Raw genomic sequence first — 19,493 nt, 5'->3', positions numbered from 1 at the left:
TTTGCTGTTACTGAACAGGTCTTTATCTGATCCATACACCCTACCAGAAAGGATCGCTGGATAGCAATCAGGAACAGGAACACTTGCTATTTTTTCTCAAGTCAAAATAGTCACATTTCTCTGAGACAGGGATGAGGAAGACTTTCTTCTCTCAAAGGTCAGTGAATCCATGGAGTTTGTTACCACAGAGTGCTCTCAAAGCTGGATCATCAAACATATTCAAGGCTGATCTCATTGAATCACAGAACTGACTCAATGGGCTAAATTATCTACTTCTTCACCAAGTCTTACAACTGACCAGGAATCAAGGTTGGACTTCTCCTTGCTCTGAACGGCTCAAATACTAACTCTATATAGCTGAATTACGAGGGAACTTACATTCATTTTCATTTCTACCGAAGCTCTCTTTTCCAACCAAAACTTAATTCAGAAAATTCTCTCATTTCCAGCTGACACACTACAAGCAACAAAAGTAGTATTAACATCATGTGCCGCAAACATTTGTGCTGAGCGATTAAGTATGAAAATAAAGCTATGAACAAAAACAGAAGTTTCTGGAAAAGCTCAGCAGGTCTGGTGGCATCTGTGAAGAGAAGTCAGAGTTAATGTTCCGGGTCTGGTGACCTTTCTGAGAGTAGCTTCTGGGGAAAGGTAACCAGACCCGAAACGTTTACCTCTGATTTCTCTGCACAGATGCTGTCAGACCTGCTGAGCTTTTCCAGCAACTTTTGTTTTTGTTTCCGATTTACAGTGTCTGCAATTGTTCTGGTTTTTAAATAAAGCAATGATTTTTTTTTCACTGCTCTGAATCTTGATCTTTCTCAGAAGAGGTACAAATGTTTTCATTACTCCTTTATATGTGTTGAAATGACCCTCCCTGATAAAAGGCAAATATGATTCTCAAATATGTACAAAAATAAAATTCCACTTTTACTAATAATTGTTAAATTTTTAAAAACTAAAAAGCATGAGAACAGCCCTGATAGTTCACTTTCTTTTCTTGATCAAGTATTAGGCAATAGTATCAGCTTTCACTGTTGCTTAACACTCCTGGTTTTTCTCGACTGACCACAGCGATGATGCTCCATCTCTTGTTTACAAAGGCAAATCACTAATGTACCAAGGTCTCTCTTTTTTGACCTTGTTTGCAATTCCTGCTTAAATGAATTCTCTGTACTGGCCAGCAGAGCAGGGCATGATCACAAAGGAGTCTGAGGTCAAGTATGAGCAAATCCAACACCAACACTTAAGGAAATGGGGAAGAACTGACAAGTGTTGGTCAGCACTATCCTGGACACACAACTGGAGAGTAATGCATAATATCTCTGCATCACTACCAAAATATTTTGCTGTAAATACATGACAATTTCACATGGCCCATTAATTCAAAGTAGTTCAGACAATGCAAAATCAGTTTTCTGACAATTTTATATGTGTGTCCAAATGTTGAATTTTTCCAGTCCTTGTGGGTAGTGGTACATCAGTTGTTGGATTCATACCTGCCACATAAGATGATGGTGGTGGTTGCTGGCGGTCAGTCATCTCAACTCCAGGACATCTTTGGGCATGGACCATTGGGCCAAAGGGCCGGTTTCTGGACTGTATGATATTTAGTTCTAAGAGTTTCTCAGGGTATGAGAATTTTTTTGAGTATGAATAGAAAGGGTTTGGAGGGAGATGGGCCGGGTGCTAGCAGGTGGGACTAGACTGGCTTGGGATATCTGGTCGGCATTGACAGGTTGGACCGAAGGGTCTGTTTCCATGCTGTACATTTGTATGACTCTAATTATGGCCCAACAAATTCACACCAACTCTCCAAAGAGTAACCCAGCCAGACCCATTCCCCTACCCTATATGTACCCCTGTCTAACGCACCTAACCTACACATCCCTAAACATTATGGGCAATTTAGCATGGTCAATTCATCTGACCTGCACATCTTTGGTTTGTGGGAGGAAACCGGAGCACCCGGGGGAAACCCACACAATCCATGGAGAATGTGCAAACTCCACACAGACAGTTGTCCGAGGCTGAAATTGAACCCGGGTCCCTGGCACTATGAGGCAGAAGTGCTAACCACTGAGCCACTGTGCTGCAGCAAGAATAGGGTAGTAGCCTATACTCAACCATCTTCAGCTGCTTCATAAATGACCTTCCCTCCATCATAAGGTCAAAAGTGGACTTATTCGCCGATGATTGCGTAATGTTCAGCACCATTCAAGACTCCTCAAGCTCTAAAGCAGTCATGTTCAAATGCAATAAGATCTGGACAATATCCAGGCTTGGGTTGACAAGTAGCAAGTTACATTCAGGTCACACAAATACTGGCTACGACCATTACCAGTAAGAGACAAGCTAACTGTTGCCCTTTGACATTCATACAGCCAGAGTCATACAGCGCAGAAAAGACCATTCAGCCCATCGAATCTGCACTGACATAACTACCACTGAAGGTGTGCTAATTCCAATTTCCTGCACTTGTCCCATATCCTTGAATGTTATTCAAAGTGTTCAATGGTGTTACCATCATTGAATCCCCCACTGTCAACATCTTAGCGGGTTACCATTGACCGGAAACTCAAATGGACTTGCCACATAAACACAGAGGCTACAAGAGCAGGTCAGAGGCTAGGAATACTGCAGCAAGTAACTCACCACTTGACTCCCCAAAACCTGTCCATCATCTACCAAGCACAAGTCTTCTGAGAAAGATCAAGATGGAGTACACCCCAATTGCCTGGATTGATGCAGCTTCAACAACACTCTAGAAGCTTGATACCATCCAGGTCTAAAGCAGCCCGTTCATTTAGCACCACATCCACTCACTCCATTACCAACGCTCACTAGCAACAGTGTGTACTATCTACAAGATGCACTGTAGAAACCCACCAAAAATCCTCAGATAGCACCTTCCAAACCTGTGACCACTTCTGTCTAGAAGGACAAAGGGAGCAGATACATAGGAACATCAGCACCTGCAAATTCCTGTCCAAGCAACTCACCATCTTAACTTGGAAATATAGTGCCGTTCCTTTACTGTTGCCAGGTCAAAATCCTAGAATTCTCTCCTGAAGGCATTGTGAGTCAAGGCACAGCAGATGGACTTTAGCAGTTCAAGAAGGCAGCTCACTATCATCTCAAGCGCAACTAGGGACGAGCAATAAATCCTGGTCAGTCAGTGACACCCACATCCTGCAAGCAAATATAAAAAAGACATTAGAGAAATTGCTGTGGTTCTGTTTGCCGAGCTGGAAGTTTTTGTTGCAAACGTTTTGTCCCCTGGCTAGGCGACATCATCAGTGCTTGGGAGCCTCCTGCGAAGCGCTTCTTTGATGTTTCCTCTGGTGTTTATAGTGACCACAATGTAAAGCATATTCTTTACATTGAGGCAATCATTTTCTTAAAAACCTATGACCAATAGAAGTGATTGCTGTTAAATAAGTGGTATTAAATCTCACTTATTAAAATAAACCATTTATCTTTGTAAATGTATTTTCTTACAATGAAGATTTTAACAGATATGTTACTAATTATAAAGCAATTACTGAATTAGAGCATTTTTTATTTGTATGGGATTCAGAAGATAGCAAAATTTAAAGATATAAGCAGGGAAAGTGTCCCAACATGAAGTGCATTTTGATGACATGCTTAAGTTGAAAACTCTCAAAATGGTGTAATAGGGCAACTTAGATAGAAAAAAAAGGTGCTAGGGTTTCAGACACCAGGAAAAAAAATGGAAGACCTTATGCATAAAATAAAACTATTGTTGTGTACTATGACAGGTCAGAATGTTAAATGGGATGAATGGATACTTGTTAACTTCTCATTCACTAATATCATTCCAGAGATAGACTATGAAGGGTGCCACATTAGGAGAAGAAACCCAGCTGATTTGGCATCAGTTGGGTATTGATTTGGCTTTCATTTATCTCAAGTGCTAACAGTGCCAAATCATCAGATCAACAATTTTTTTTTAATGTTACAGCCAATTAAATTGAGTTCTCTTCTGCTCCTTGCCATTGTTCTGAATCAAAATGATCATCTCAACAGGTGAAACTGCAAATAAACCTGCAAATTACTGCAACATGCCAGTTAAATTTTAAAAATAATTTTCAGATTTTATTGTAGTGAATGAAAACATTGCATGCATTTTTATGTTCAACTGATCTGTGGTTTTAAAACAGTCATCATTTCCTCATTTGTGATCTATTTTATTTTAATACAATATAAAAATTATAGGATGATCACACAACAGAAATGTGGCAATTAGATGTCAAGTAAAATGTCACTATAATTGTCTTGGCGATGCTCAAATAAGAAATTAAAAAATCAAGGATTTAAAATTTTCAGTGAAACCAAGAAAGAAAATTAGAGGAAATGGAATTTTCTACTGAAATCAATTTTAGAAAGTGTTGTTCAGAACTCAGTTATGTGAAATAAACACTGAATGATACTTAATATAGTAAAAAATTGAGTATGCTGTTCTTCAATATCATACAACTCAACTAATTTTGATAAAAGACAAATTCTTTGGTATGTTAAATAACTGTCAAAGTTCCGTAACTATGCCTTTGAGAATTGGCCAAAACACTGCTTGTTGATCTAGAGGTAACTTGGTAATTTAATAAATATGTGTAAAGTATTCATTCCTGATGAAGGGCTTATGCCTGAAATGTCGATCCTCCTGCTCCTTGGATGCTGCCTGACCTGCTGTGTTTTTCCAGTGCCACACTTTAGGACTCTGATCTCCAGCATCTGCAGTCCTCACTTTCTCCTAATGTTTGTACAGTAGGATAACATAAGGGGGATGAATACCCAATACATAAGACAATATGGGAGTCAGCAGTTTCAAAAGCCTCGGTCTTAATTCCTACATTAGTTGAGCATTAATATGGATGACAACGGCAGAGGAGGTGGTATGTTGCAGACATACAAGTTTGGAAGCTACGGTTAATTACTGTACATTTTTTGAGCTCATCATCCTGTAATGATGCTCCTGGTATTCATACACTTGTAGATCAAGCCTTTATCTTGCAAGCTGAAAATTATTAATTAACACCTTGATTGTGGATTTAAACATGGCAATGGAAAGCTGGTACACATCAAGTTCTTAAAAATGTCAATTTTGATTTTATCTCATCCACTTTCAATTGCTGTACAGATATTAGTAATGGCTTGTGCAGTTCAAAGCTAAAAACAAATTTCTCACCTTTCTATCGCTGTCAGACTTAATTGATTTGGTAACAAGGCACAATAATCTATCTCATTTTACATGTAATTTTATCTTAGTTAAGTGCTCCCCCTTCTTGTTGGTGGTGGTGATGATTAATAGAAAGAGAGAGAGAGAATTCTTCATACATTTCAGCCAATGTATTTCACCAATGGAAAACACTTTTCAGAAAATCATTGATGATCCTCTGGATGTTCTGCAAACTGGTGCTTGTAAAATTTCTTGACTCAATACATTTAGTGATTCAAGGCAAACCAGCTTTCCAAGTTGTATTAATGACTACTTCTTTTGAATAAGAGCAACAGGTACTTTACTTCATAGTTCTCAATTATGTAATTATTGTAATGTAAACTAAGAAAATGTTTTCTAATTAGGGAGGAAAGACCAAGAGAATCTAAGTGATAATTTGTAATTTGCAATTATCACTTTAAGGCTTGTGTTCAATAGTTTAGTTGCAAATTGATCAGAACGTCTTGTAGAACAGAGATATCTGAAGGACAACACTGCTGCAGATAAACAAATAGAAAATAACAGCAAGATATCAAGTTATTAAAAAGGCAGAATTTTATTACTCTCACCACAGACCAAATATACATTCAAGCCTTGTCCAAGTTATCGTTATCTATAAAATAGCATGGAAACCAATGAATAAGAAATAGGCACATGAATTCAAGGGCTTTCTAATCGGTTGTATTCTAAATCCACTTCTGTTTCACTTCATAAAGACACTCGGAAAGTATGTATAGTAACAATTAACGCCTCCTCCCTGCTCAGCATGACATCATTCTGTTCCAGTTTAATTTGCAAGGGATGGTCTCTGATAGCTCTGTGATATGGAAAAAAATATCTGAAAGTTACCAATTAACCAGTAACAAAGTCACATTGGATTATATCGGGTCACCAAATGAAAGAGTGATTACATTAACCTATGAATAATTATGCTTGTATTAAGACAATTGTATTAACTATTCATATTCGAAAAATATTTAATTGAATGCTTTATTAGCATTGGAAAAATTGATGAAAGCTCTTCATCATCACTGTAAGTCTGTATGTGGAAATAGGAATTTTATCTTCCCTTACATTTCTCCACATAACCTTTCAAAAGCCATTTCCTAAGTCTGCATAGTTCTCTCATTACAGCATGCTTTTTAACTTGCTGTTCCTTTTGAATCATATTGAGACAGAAAGTCAAGATGAACCGCAATAAAGGTCAAATGTTCCACATACATTGGCACATAAACACAACAACCTATGTAAATACAATTGTTCAAAATTGAGATGCACAGCTCTATTCAGACTGAATTATCTATCCCAAAATGCAAATCAGGATAATTTACGATTATCTTCCTCCATCTTCAAAAATCTTTAGTGCAAATTTAAAAAAAAACAAACCTATGCAATACTTTCTGCTTGTAACCAGACGAGTCTATTAATTGGAAAGTTCTGTACAAGGATTTAGCAAGAACACCAGTTATTTCTGCTGCAGCAGAGGGGGATCAGGACTGCATGAATGTTTTCTATTATATTAAAATTATTTTCAACAACCTAGTTCCCCTAAGACTATGTTTCTGTGTGAACTTGTTGAAACTAACATTAAATTGGGAATGTCACTAAAAGGTTACTCTAATAAAAACAGAGTTACTCATCATATAACTAAAAAAATTAAAATGTGATTACAATGCCATAGATATTAATGCATGCTGGAATATTCTGTAGTACATGTATAACAGTGCAGTTTTCAGAAAAGTGTATTACAGGACCTGTGCCTATCTTTACATTGCAACACCACCTTTTAAAAAATGGACTCTAGTGTAAGTCAATCTGTTAGCCTTGTGTTTAAATAGTGTTGAAGTTAAAAGTCAAACTTGCAAAGGCTTGGCGCATATATCAAAGCTGCTTACACAGCAGGGATCAGGTTTTTCAATTCTCGGTTCTAGAAATCGTGTATACATTGCATAGGTGTCACATTATAAAAAGAAAATTTCAGGCTTATCAAACAGATAAGCCTCATATAATTGCTTCCACTCTGCTAAACCTGCACTTTGAAAAAATACTGTTGTGAAAATCAGTTTCAATTTCTACATTTGTCATTTATCTACTTAAAAACCAACTGAATATTTACAACTTAACTATTTCAACACTTGCAATTAAGTCACTGATTGGTTTATCATAAAGGGCTTAGCCGATGACAAGAAAGCTTTTTAATATATTCACAATGTGACCGAAAATAAAAATGGAACAACTCAACCAATAGATTCTGACAAAAATACATCATGCACAGCTGCAGCAGCAGCCTTATCTTAACAATCCCAAAGTTGTGTTGTACTGGACAGCAAACTATCCAATTCCTATTTTAATGTAGACAGATTCTTATTTGAAATCCAATTTCCTTGCATCACAACTGCATCACATTCCTAAATACCTTTGCATCATACAGTCAGAGAGTAAGTGTGTTCATGACAGGTAACAGTTTTACAGCATTCCTTTAAATATATACAAGGTGTTCAGAATCCTGTCTATTACACTCCTGGTAGTCCAAAATGAATCCTTTAAATTGGTTTAATCAAAACAGGCATTAAAAAAAGGAAAATAAAAATCACAATTACGTTCATACAGAGCCTTTCATAACCACAGGACATCCCAAAATTCCTTACAGACAATTAAGTGCTCTTGAAGTGCCGTCAATGTTGTTGTAAGAAATGCACAGATAATTTGCACACAATAGGACCTCACAATATACAATAAAACAAAATGACAAAACTGTCTGATGTAGGTGTTGGTTGAGAGAAAACATGGACAATCATTGAAAGTTGTTTGAATGGTCTCATAATAAGTGATGGCTGGGCAAATGTTTTTAATACCTGTCATTCTTGTAAGAAAACATTTTAATACTAGAAAGTGGTTTCACTAAACCCACTAATATTAAAAAAACATTTTCAATTTGGTTGCATGCCAAAGATGGAAGCTACGTAATGCTTTAATACTTCAAAATTCCATTTTTTAAAAAACATTGAGGCCTACAGTATTTTCTTCTTTATAGATTAATATCCTTGAACCTAGCAGCAGTTATTCCTTAATGTTGCTGGAAATGATGAAAGCCATGACTCATTGTCCTCTAGTTCAAGCAGCTTGTTCTGCATTCACCTCAGCACTTTGGGAACTGAACCGTTACCCAAGATAAGAAATCTCCACACATCAAAATTAGGAAATTCAAAAGCCACATGATGAGAACACATCCGGAAAAGATGTTACAAAGTTCCCATGGTTTTATCCACTAATCACTGCAGTTTAGTGAATTTGTGCACTTGGAGGCAGCCAACCTGCTCTTATGGCTTATAGTTTTTAGGGAGATTTACATGCCGATTTTTTAACAGTTAACTTCTTCCCTGAATTTAAAGATACTTTTTGAAATATAACACAAATAAGTATCAAACTGCAAACATTGACTTTTCCTACGGGAGTTGGCACAGGGAGAAAGTGCAAGATGGCATTTTAGGGTGGAATTTTGCCACAAAGTTAATGAACTGTTTCTTTTACTGTAGATTTTTGGTCATTGTTCCTTTGCTCAAGACTAAAGTTCCAGATAAAAGGAAATCATACCTTCATGGAATGACAACAAGAACCAGATTATTTGCTGTGCTATCAAGCTTAACATTGGCATGAGCAGATAACTTTCCTTAGGTTAGAGAGTGACTCAAACTTTTGAGCAGATACTGCTTTACAAATCTTTGGTCCCTTATTGGAGTAATTTTATTGTATTTAGTTTTGAGGGCAGTTTAAAAATATGTACATCACATTACAAACATATCAAAAAAACTAGCTAAATTTAAGAATCTTCTTAACATATTTAAAAAAATGAAAAAAAAAACATTCGTTTAAAAAATGACCTGGTTTGTAATGACTTAATTCATATAAACATAGTAAACAGTCAATTTCCTGCTTTTTCGTTCGAACGCATGGTTGAACAGACGGTGCAGTTCTTTTGCAATTTGACAGTTTTATATTTGTACCTTACTTGTGCAATATTAATGCAAGGAACACTTTTGTTTAGCATTTCGCCCTAATGAGTTAAACGCGGCGTGTCAATGTTAAATTAAACCCCCCAATGTTGGTTTTAGCTATCTGTGATAGAGCCTCATTCAAACACACATTATTTACACAAAAGTTCATATTTGTGGGTACCCAGTTGTAAGTAAATTTACAGCATTTCCCTCCCACAGCAAGGAAGTGAAGTTGTTTGTGAACCAAAGCCTGAATGTACACTATCTATTGAAAAAAATCTTCAGGAGGTTGCCTGGTGTAGGTATGTAATCTTCATTTCCGTTTTCTATGTTGAAGACCCTCAAAGATCTTTGGTTCTCTTGTTCACACTTCAGATAATATAGCAATCTCTGGGAGTGATCTGAAAATAAAGCAATAACTGATATCAAGCATACATTAAAATTATTTTTGATGAATTATTTACCAACAGTGCTTTTTTTTTTATATTTATGGAGGTGACCTATCAACAGTAAATGAATAAAAATAAAATTTGCATCTCATAATGCTGCTGATAAACAGAGGAAAAGGTTCAGAGCTCTATGGCTAGTGGACATTAAAATAACTGATAGTGAAGTATAATCAATGACAGTACGAAACAGCATAATTTGTCAGCAACTTCTAGGCCAGATTTAGCTTTCAAAAGGGGAAGCTTACTTTATCAATGCTGTTGCTCATCGCCAGTGTTTCTGACTTACCTCTACTCCAAAAACTGTTTTTCAGCAGTTAATTTAATTGACTACATGTGTAAATCTGTACAGTGCTAACTTTGACAAGATTAACTCCCAAGCTGGGAATGGGGGAAGAATAGAATTGTTATACAGCTAGCTGCATGGGCATTGCATGAAAGCATGCCAGATAGAGAACCCCAATGTACTTCCAGGTTTCACTCAATCAGGACAGTGAATGGGCAACTAATCTATTCCCAAGAGGCACTTCAATATTAATAAGGTTGATGGCCAGTGTTAACACCCTTTGTAGAGTTTCCCAAGCCATGAGGAACTGTCAGAAAAACCTCAAGGATCACCCATGGTCAGATTTTGATTTCACCCTCCCCCATGATTGGATCTCCCTGCCAGGGTAAGAGGTTTGGACTTCCATGGGTTCTGTGGCTTCCTCTACTGCATTCCTTGCCCAATTGGCTGACCTGTGCCGACAAACTTTCGATGACCAAAGGCACACTTTATGATAGAGTTAAAATTCCACATGTAGGGAGGCCCAACATTAAACTTCTGCATCTCTTGCCAGGAGGCAAGGGTCCAATCCTAATGTTTCAGATGTCCACACAGTTGGATAGTGATCAAAATAAAAATTATAGCAGATTGGGCGGCATGGTGCTCAGTGGTTAGCACTGCTGCCTCATAGCACCAGGGTCCCAGGTTCGATTCCAGCCTTGGGCAACTGTCTGTGTGGAGTTTGTACAATCTCCCCGTGTCTGCATGGGTTTCCTCTGGGTGCTCCAGTTTCGTCCCACAGTCCAAAGATGTGCAGGTCAGGTGAATTGGCCATGCCAAATTGCCCATAGTGTTCGGTGCATTTGTCAGAGGGAAATGGGTCTGGGTGGGTTACTTTTCAGAGGGTTGGTGTGGACTTGTTGGGTCAAAGGGCCTGTTTCCACACTGTAGGGAATCTAAAAAAAAACTCTGGGTTCTGAGAGCCCAGTAATGAAACCTTACTCCCCGTTGACGTCAGTACTAACCATGAATATAACTTGAGGCTTTGTTTGTCTGCAGGGTTTGATATCACAGGATTATGAACCACCAGGGGAGATTTTGCTTGATTAATGATTTTAAAATTAATGTCTCAGAAATTTGGACTTCTTAATTTTGAAGTAAGTAACAATCTTTGCATTTTACACATCATTTTTATCCTCACAAATTGGGGTTACTAGTGCTGCGTACCACATTTCTACTGAAAGGGAGAAGAAATCTTTTCCGGAGTGGTCAGAATGGTCCTTAGCACGTTTGCAGAGTGAACTTATGTGACTCTCTTCTTATGTGAAAATACCAGACCTCGGCTCATCTGTGACTATAACTTTAATAAAGCAAAATGTTTGTGTGGCACATGCTAAAACTCTACCTTTCCTAAGGAATATATTCTATGCCACACACTGTTCCAAAAACGATTGCTAGTGATGTGCACCACCAGCCGAGGACAAAGTGCCTAACAGTAAAGTGAGTGCTCAATTTTTTCTGCTGACTTGAGACTTCACTGGTTTCTCTCCCTATTTACAGTGGATTGGAAAGGTCTCACTATATAAAACCACATGATGCTGCATCCTGACCGTACAACAATCCTAATTCATCTGCAGAATAATATTTTCATTCATTGATAAATGAAAGGATTTTAGAGATATGGAAAAATTCATTAACTACTTGAAATTAGGGTCGAAGAGTGTGGTGCTGGAAAAGCACAGTCGGTCAGGCAGCATCCAAGGAGCAGAAGAGTCAACGTTTCGGGCATGAGCTCTTCGTCAGAAATAAGGCTCATTCCTGATGAAGGGCTTATGCCCGAAATGTCGACTCTCCCGCTCCTGGGATGCTACCAGCTGTGCTTTTCCAGCACCACACTCTTCAACTCTGATTGCCAGCACATGCAGTCCTCGCTTTCTCCGAGTTGAATTTTGGGTGGCAAGTTTGAGACTATTTCTTACTCAACACCAAAAACTAGCATTTCCAAAATGAACTACATTTTTGCTCTATCTTCCCACTAAATTTAAACACAAATCTGTAAAGAGTGAAAATAAATGGGGCTTATGGATACTCACTGTGAATGCTAAAAGGGCATCAGGGGTCAGCTAAGACTCCATTTCAACAGTCACAGAGGTAGCGCCACTTGTAGTTGCTGAAGTGAAAAAGTAGTTACATTTTAGAGAAAACAATTTAATTAATTATTAAAGAAAATTATCCTCTGTTTTCTATAAGTTCACATTTAGTATTTTAAGCACATTACGTTGAATCTATAAATATACTGTTTCATATTATTATATCCCCTACCTGGCTTTTAGCACTTTAAGCAAATTTCCCCTTCCAGTCCTATTGAGCAATCTTCATGGCCAAGGACATTGCTTGACTAACAGCAGAACATGAAAATCTACCCTGTCATCATTCAATGTTTACAGCCACACATTCTTGCAGATCAGCAAACCATCAGGAAAACTGGCTTATGTTTGCCGCTTCTTTAGACTGAGAACACGAAGGCCAATTCTAATTACTCACCATTGCTTGAGATTATGAAAGAACAGTGATCAAACTTCATTCCATTTTTTCACATGGCTCCACACCATGTAAAGTGTTTTTTTTATTTACTAACTGCAGGCTGATTGCTCTTTCTTAATACTGAGTATAGATAATGTAGAATTTTCCTAAATGGCAAGAGGCGAATGATCGAACGACCTGAAACAGATAACTTTTAGCAGAAAGTGGAGTGTGCACTGGCTGTTTCATTTATGGGAATTACCATTCATTTACATAAAGAGAAAAACAATTAGAAGTAAAACAATTTTGCACAGTTGAAATGTGGAGCTTATTCAAGGAACAGCTACTGCATGTTCTTGATAAATATGTACCTGTCAGGAAGGGAGGAAGTAGTTGAGCGAGGGAGCTGTGGTTTACTAAAGAAGTTGAATCTCTTGTCAAGAGGAAGAAGGCGGCTTATGTTAGGATGAGACATGAAGGCTCAATTAGGGTGCTTGAGATTTATAAGTTAGCCAGGAAAGACCAAAAGAGAGTGCTAAGAAGAGCCAGGAGGGGACATGAGAAGTCATTAGCAGATAGAACATAGAACATTACAGCCCCTTCGGCCCTTGACGTTGCGTCGCCCTGTCATACTAATCTAAAACCCCTCCCACCTACACTATTCCATGTACATCCATATGCCTGTCCAATGACGACTTAAATGCACTTAAACTTGGCGAATCTACTACCGTTGCAGGCAAAGCATTCCATACCCTTATTACTCTCTGAGTAAAGAAACTACCTCTGCCATCTGCCTTATACCTATCTCCCCTCACTTTAAAGTTGTGTCTCCTCGTGTTTGCCGTCCCCATACTTGGGAAAAAGCTCTCCCTGTCCACCCTATCTAACCCTCTGATTATCTTGTATATCTCTATTAAGTCACCTCTCAACCTTCTTCTCTCTAACGAGAACAGCCTCAAGGCCCTCAGCCTTTCCTCGTAAGACATTCCTTCCATACCAGGCAACATCCTAGTAAATCTCCTCTGCACCCTTTCCAAAGCTTCCACATCCTTCTTATAATGCGGTGACCAGAACTGTATACAATACTCCAAGTGTGGCCATACCATAGTTTTGCACAGCTACAGCATAACCTCCTGGTTCCGGAACTCAATCCCTCTATTAATAAAGGCCAAAACACTGTACGCCTTCTTAACAACCCTGACAATTTGGGGGGCATCTTTCAGGGATCTATGTACATGGACACTGAGATCTCTCTGCTCATCTGCACTCCTAAGAATCTTCCCATTAGCCCAGTACTTTGTATTCCAATTACTCCATCCAAAGTGTATCACCTCACACTTGTCCACATTAAACTCCATTTGCTACCTCTCAGCCCAGCTCTGCATCCTATCTATGTCTCTCTGCAACCTACTACATCCTTCGTCACTATCTACAACTCCACCGACCGTAGTGTCGTCCACAAATTTACTAACCCACCCTGGAGGATAGCGAAGGTTTCCCCCTTGTTCAAGAAGGGGAGAAAAGACAAGCCTGGTAATTATAGACCAGTGAGCCTTACTTCTGTTGTGGGTAAAGTGTTGGAAAATGTTATGAGAGATAGGATTTATAATCATCTAGAGAGGAATAAGTTGATTAGGGACAGTCAACACAGTTTTGTGAAGGGTAAGCTGTGCCTCACAAATCTTATTGAGTTCTTTGAGATGGTGGCCAAACAGGTGGATGAGGGTAAAATGTTTAATGTGATGTATGGATTTCATAAGGTGTTTGATAACGGTCCCCATGGTAGGCTATTGCACAAAATATGGAGACATGGGATTGAAGGTGATTTAGCAATTTGGATCAGAAATTGGCTTGCTGAAAGAAAACAGAGGGTGGTGGTTGATGGGAAATGTTCATCCTGGAATTCAGTTACTAGTCGGGTACCACAGGGATTTGTTTTGGGGCCACTGCTGTTTGTTATTTTTATGAATGGCCTGGATGAGAGTGTAGAAGGATGGGTTAGTAAATTTGCAGATGACACTAAGGTTGGTGGAGTTGTGGATAGTGCTGAAGGATGTTACATGTTACAGAGGGACATAGATACGTTGCAGACCTGGGCTAAGACGTGGCAAATAGAGTTTAATGCAGAAAAGTCTGAGGTGATTCATTTTGGAAGGAATAAAGAGTACTGAGCTAACAGTAAGATTCTGGTAGTGTAGAAGGGAAGACAGATATCTTGGTGCCCATGTACATAGATCCCTGAAAGTTGCCACCCAAATTGATAGGGTTGTTAAGATGGTATAGAGTGTGTTAGCTTTTACTGGTAGAGAGATTGAGTTTCAGAGACACGAGGTCATGCTGCAGCTGTACTTGGAGTACTGCATACAGTGCTGGTCACTGTATTATAGGAAGGATGTGGAAGCTTTGGAAAAGGTTCAAAGGAGATTTACTAGGATGTTGCCTGGCATAGAGGGAAGGTCTTATGAGGAAAGGCTGAGGGACTTGACAGAATTGTTTTCATTAGAGAGAAGAAAGTTGGGGGGTGACTTAATTGAGACATATAAGATAATCAGAGGATTAGATAGGGCGGACAGTGAGAGCCTTTTTCCTTAGCTGATGATGGCTAGCACAAGAGGACATAGCTATAAATTGAGGGGTGATAGATATAGACAGATGTCAGAGGTAGTTTCTTTACTCAGAGAGTACTAGGGGTGTGGAGCGCACTGGCTGCAACAGTAGTAGTAGACTTGCCAAGTTTAAGGACACTTAAATCATCACTGGATAAACACATGGATGAAAATGGAATAGTGTAAGATAAATAGACTTCAGATTGGTTCCACAGGTCAGCGTAACATCGAGGGCAGAAGGGCCTGTACTGCGCTCTAATTTTCTATGCTCTATGTTCTAAGTAGCCAACAGAGATTTTCGAAGGAAGTTATTGTTGATAAACCTCAGTGTTCTTTGAAACAAGGATCAAATTCATGTCTTTTTAAACTGAAGTCATGTCTTCAGATTTCTCAAGGGTTCCTTTTTTGATTCTTACTAACTCCTTTGTTAGGTGAAAAATCTAGTCCCATTATCTTCTGCATTTATATTCAATTTTTAAATTCATAGGATGTGGGCATCGCTGGCTAGGCCAGCATTTATTGCCCATTCCTAATTGCCCAGAGGACAGTTAAGAGTCAACCGGATTGCTGTGGGTCTGGAGTCACATGTAGACCAGACCAGGTAAGGATAACAGATTTCTTTCCCTAAAGGAGAGCAGGGAACCAAATGGTTTTCCTGACAATCAACAGTGGTTTCATGGTCATCATTAGATCCTTAATTCCAGATTCTTTACTGAATTCAAATTCCATCATCTGCCATGATAGGATTTGAAACAAGCTCCCGGAACATTAGTGTATCATTCTGGATTAACAGTCTAGCGATAATACCACTAGACCATCGTCTCCCACACATGAGATTTTTGGACTCTCAAAAACAGAATTAGAAAAGTTCATTAATATCTTAAATAAATTGTCAACCCTCTATTAAACTTACAACCACACCACACAAGGAATTGTTCCATTTTTCAGACACACCATTATGTGAAGTGGCACAAGACAACAACCATAAGTTAAAAACAAAATATCGTGTCAATAATTGACACATTTCTGTGATTTCAACTTTTCTTGGCTCCCAAAAAATGGAAAATATATTTTACTTTCTCAAAAACCAAGAAATGTAAACAGACACAATGCCACTCTTATAGGTGTGTTAGTGTTGCTAGTGTGCTCTGCTATTACATTCTTTTATAACAGACTGTAACACTTTCCCAACAACAGATATTAACTGACCTATAGTTATCCACTTTTTGTATCCCTCAATTTTTGAATAAGCATGTAACACTGGCATTTTTCCATTCCACTGGGACTTTTCTAGAATCTAAGGATTCTATGAGTGGATTAAGTATCTCTATAGTTACCTCCTTTAAAATTCTAGGATGTACCCATCAGGTGTAGGTGTTTTAACACCTTTAGCTGCATTAACTTCTCAAGTATCTTATCAAATGCTTTTATGTTTATTTCCTTCCCCCCATTTAATCCTTTGATTATTTAATATTTTTGCAATGCAACTGGTATCCTCGACTGTGAAATCTGATGCAAAGTACTTGTCTAACTCCTTTATCATTTGCAGTTAGAAAAAGAGCGCAAAATAGTGGAAAGAGGCCAGATATGAAAGGAGTGTGTGGTATAAGAAAAGAAAATTTTCATGCTCCCTCCCCATGTAGCTCATGTTAACAATGTCAACTCATGCCAAACCATGCCCAAAATCCATTATCGTTTGCCCTTACTTCCAAAGAAACCCAGCATTCACCATAGGCAGACTTCAGAAGCTGTGTTAAGGTTCAAATAAAATAGTAAATCAAATATGTGTTACAGCTTTCACTGTAATAAACAAACATCACCACATATGAAAGCCCACTCAAATCTTTAAAACACCCTCAAGTTTCAATTCCTTCATTCAAAACAAAAAGACAGATACATGTAACCAAACAGAGAACAGCCAGGGTATTCCTAGAGGCATGGCACTCATCCACAGATTCAATCAATAAGCACATCGACCTGGACCCAATATACTGACCACTGCAACGGACAGCTGGAACTGACAACCGGAAGCGGCAGATTCAAACCACTACAAATGCCAGAGGAAAGATCAGAGAAGCGCTTCACAGGAGGCTCCCAAGCACTGAGGATGTCACCTAGACAGGGGATGAAATGTCTGCAACACAAATTCCCAGCGCGGCGAACAGAACCACAACAGCGAGCACCCGAGCTACAAATCTTCTCACAAACTTCGAACATTTGAAATGTTGGCTGGCTGAAGATGTCCAACTTGCTTCCAAAGCAACTGCACAAGTTCCAAATTAGTTCATCTGAATGGATGATTTCTGAAATTAAATCATTATATCTTTCAAGCACAATTCTTATCATCCTACCTGAGTATTCCACATCTGATTCACCCTCGTCCCAGTGCTCTTCGTTGGACAGTAATGGATTGTGACTCTCTGACTGTGATTTCATGGGGAAGGAATGCCCATCTCCAACACTGCAAGCAAAGTTTTAGGAATTAAATCATGAGAAAGAATAAATTTAGCAGAATGCAGAGTTTGAGTCTCAGCACTTAGCCCAGCACTGATAACTAAATTTAAACACAAATGTTTCTTGGATTCCTGATGGTTCAAGTCTGCAAAAGTCTTATGATGTGTCAATGAATCAATGACATTTGTCATAAAAAATATTGTACAATTCAGTCATGGGGAAGCCACATTTGATTGAAACCCTTAGTGACCTTCTACACCCCATTCCATTCTGCTTGTACTTGGTCTAAAACTGCACACAATATTGTAAATGGACATCAGTAACAAATACAAGCCAACATGGTATAATACCTGGTAAAGACAGGAAGCAGCCAGTACTTCTTTTTTGGTCCAAATACTTGTGTCAAATTTTTCCACACACCAAGGTTAAAACCATTTTTATCAGCACCGTGCTGAAATACTGGTGCAGAAAAGGCCTCTAGAGGAAAGGAAACAACGAAAACAAATAAAGAAAAATGCCTCTGTATTTGTTCTTAAACTTTCAAACGCAACCTGATAGCACAAGTACTGAAGCAGTAACTAGTTATTTCAGTTGGCTGGTAGCTTTCCGAACAGGTGGAAAATTGCTCAGTTCTCAGAGTACTTCTGAGAAGATTATATATTTTGGTAGAACTAGAAGATCAAACTGGTAATTTACTGACTGTTTTTATAAATTATAGCTTTCCAATTTTAATAATGGTGTATTTTTCTTTATTGATTGTCTTTTACTGTCGCTGTGGGGTCAGTTAGCTTAGTTGGCTGGATAGTTGGTTTGCAACACAGGGTGATGCCAATAGTGTCAGTTCAATTCCTGCACTCGCTGAGGTTACCATGAAAGGCTCTTCTTCTCAATCTCGCCTCTCGCCTGATGTATGGTGACCAGCTGACTCTCTAATGAGGAATAGCAGCCCTATAGTCCGTTAGGACTATACTGACTTTGCCTTTACTGTCACCTCATTTTTAAGACCATTAATGTTTGCTTCTTCCATATGCATCATCCCTCAGCTAAAGGAGAACTCAGGTTGCTGGATTGGGGATAAACACAATTATGAAACTGGCTACTAGGTCTAAATAAGGGTTGTGAGAAAGGGGCACACCCAACCTCTCTTCTCAATGTTCCTACCTTCTTTTCTGCTCTGCAACAGATCAAGAATTTACAGCACAAGTCACCATATCCAAAGCTGCACCCAACCAATTCACTAGCTCTCATGTATTACTTTATTTCTTCAACCTTTATGTGGATTAGTTCAGTCTTGACAGTCTTGAGATGTGTTATTGCAGGGTGACTCACAATATTATACAAAAAAGGCAAACTTACTAAGAAGGTACAAAGGCATACTGGTCAAAAATATAAAGGAGGATAGTAAAAGCTTTTTTTAGGTATGTGAAAAGAAAAAAAATGGTGAAGACTAGAATTGGGCCCTTGAGGACCGAAATGAGTGAATTTATTATGGGGAACAAGGAAATGGCAGAAGAGTTGAATAGGTACTTTGGACCTGTCTTCACTGGAGAAGACACAAACAATCTCCCAGATGTAATAGTGGCTGAAGGACCTAGGGTAATGGATGAACTGAAGGGAATTTATATTCGGCAGGAAATGGTGAAGGATAGACGGTTAGGTCTGAAGGCTGATAAGTCCCCAGGACCTGATGGTCTGCATCCCAGGGTACTTAAGGAGGTGGCTCTAGAAATCATGGATGCATTGGTGATTATTTTCCAAGATTCAGGATTAGCTCCTGCGGATTGGAGGGTCGCTAATGTTGTCCCATTTTTCAAGAAGAGAGGGAGAGAGAAAACAAGGTATTATAGACTGATTAGCCTGACGTCAGTGGTGGGAAAGATGCTGGAGTCAATTATAAAAGATGAAATTACGACTCATTTGGATAGCAGAAACAGGACAGGTCAGAGTCAGCATGGATTTACAAAG

The 19,493-nt window shown here is 38.6% G+C and overlaps 1 protein-coding gene across 1 annotated transcript in view; it reads right to left on the bottom strand.

The window, feature by feature from the left end:
- Positions 1 to 5,771: 5,771 nt before the first annotated feature.
- Positions 5,772 to 19,493, bottom strand: part of zdhhc15b (zinc finger DHHC-type palmitoyltransferase 15b) — a 105,547-nt gene continuing 91,825 nt past the window's right edge. The window contains exons 9-12 of the mRNA XM_043704992.1: positions 17,879 to 18,005; positions 17,426 to 17,535; positions 12,039 to 12,115; positions 5,772 to 9,635 (exon numbers count right to left, since the gene is read on the bottom strand). Coding sequence (XP_043560927.1) covers positions 12,069 to 12,115; positions 17,426 to 17,535; positions 17,879 to 18,005 — 284 coding nt within the window. The 3' untranslated portion in view covers positions 5,772 to 9,635; positions 12,039 to 12,068. The remainder of the gene's footprint in view (positions 9,636 to 12,038; positions 12,116 to 17,425; positions 17,536 to 17,878; positions 18,006 to 19,493) is intronic.

Source organism: Chiloscyllium plagiosum, chromosome 15 (genome assembly GCF_004010195.1).
Source record: "Chiloscyllium plagiosum isolate BGI_BamShark_2017 chromosome 15, ASM401019v2, whole genome shotgun sequence".
Lineage (NCBI taxonomy): Eukaryota > Metazoa > Chordata > Chondrichthyes > Orectolobiformes > Hemiscylliidae > Chiloscyllium > Chiloscyllium plagiosum.
The sequence above is the reverse complement of the archived record's forward strand: the minus strand, read 5'-3'. Positions and strand labels throughout refer to the sequence as shown.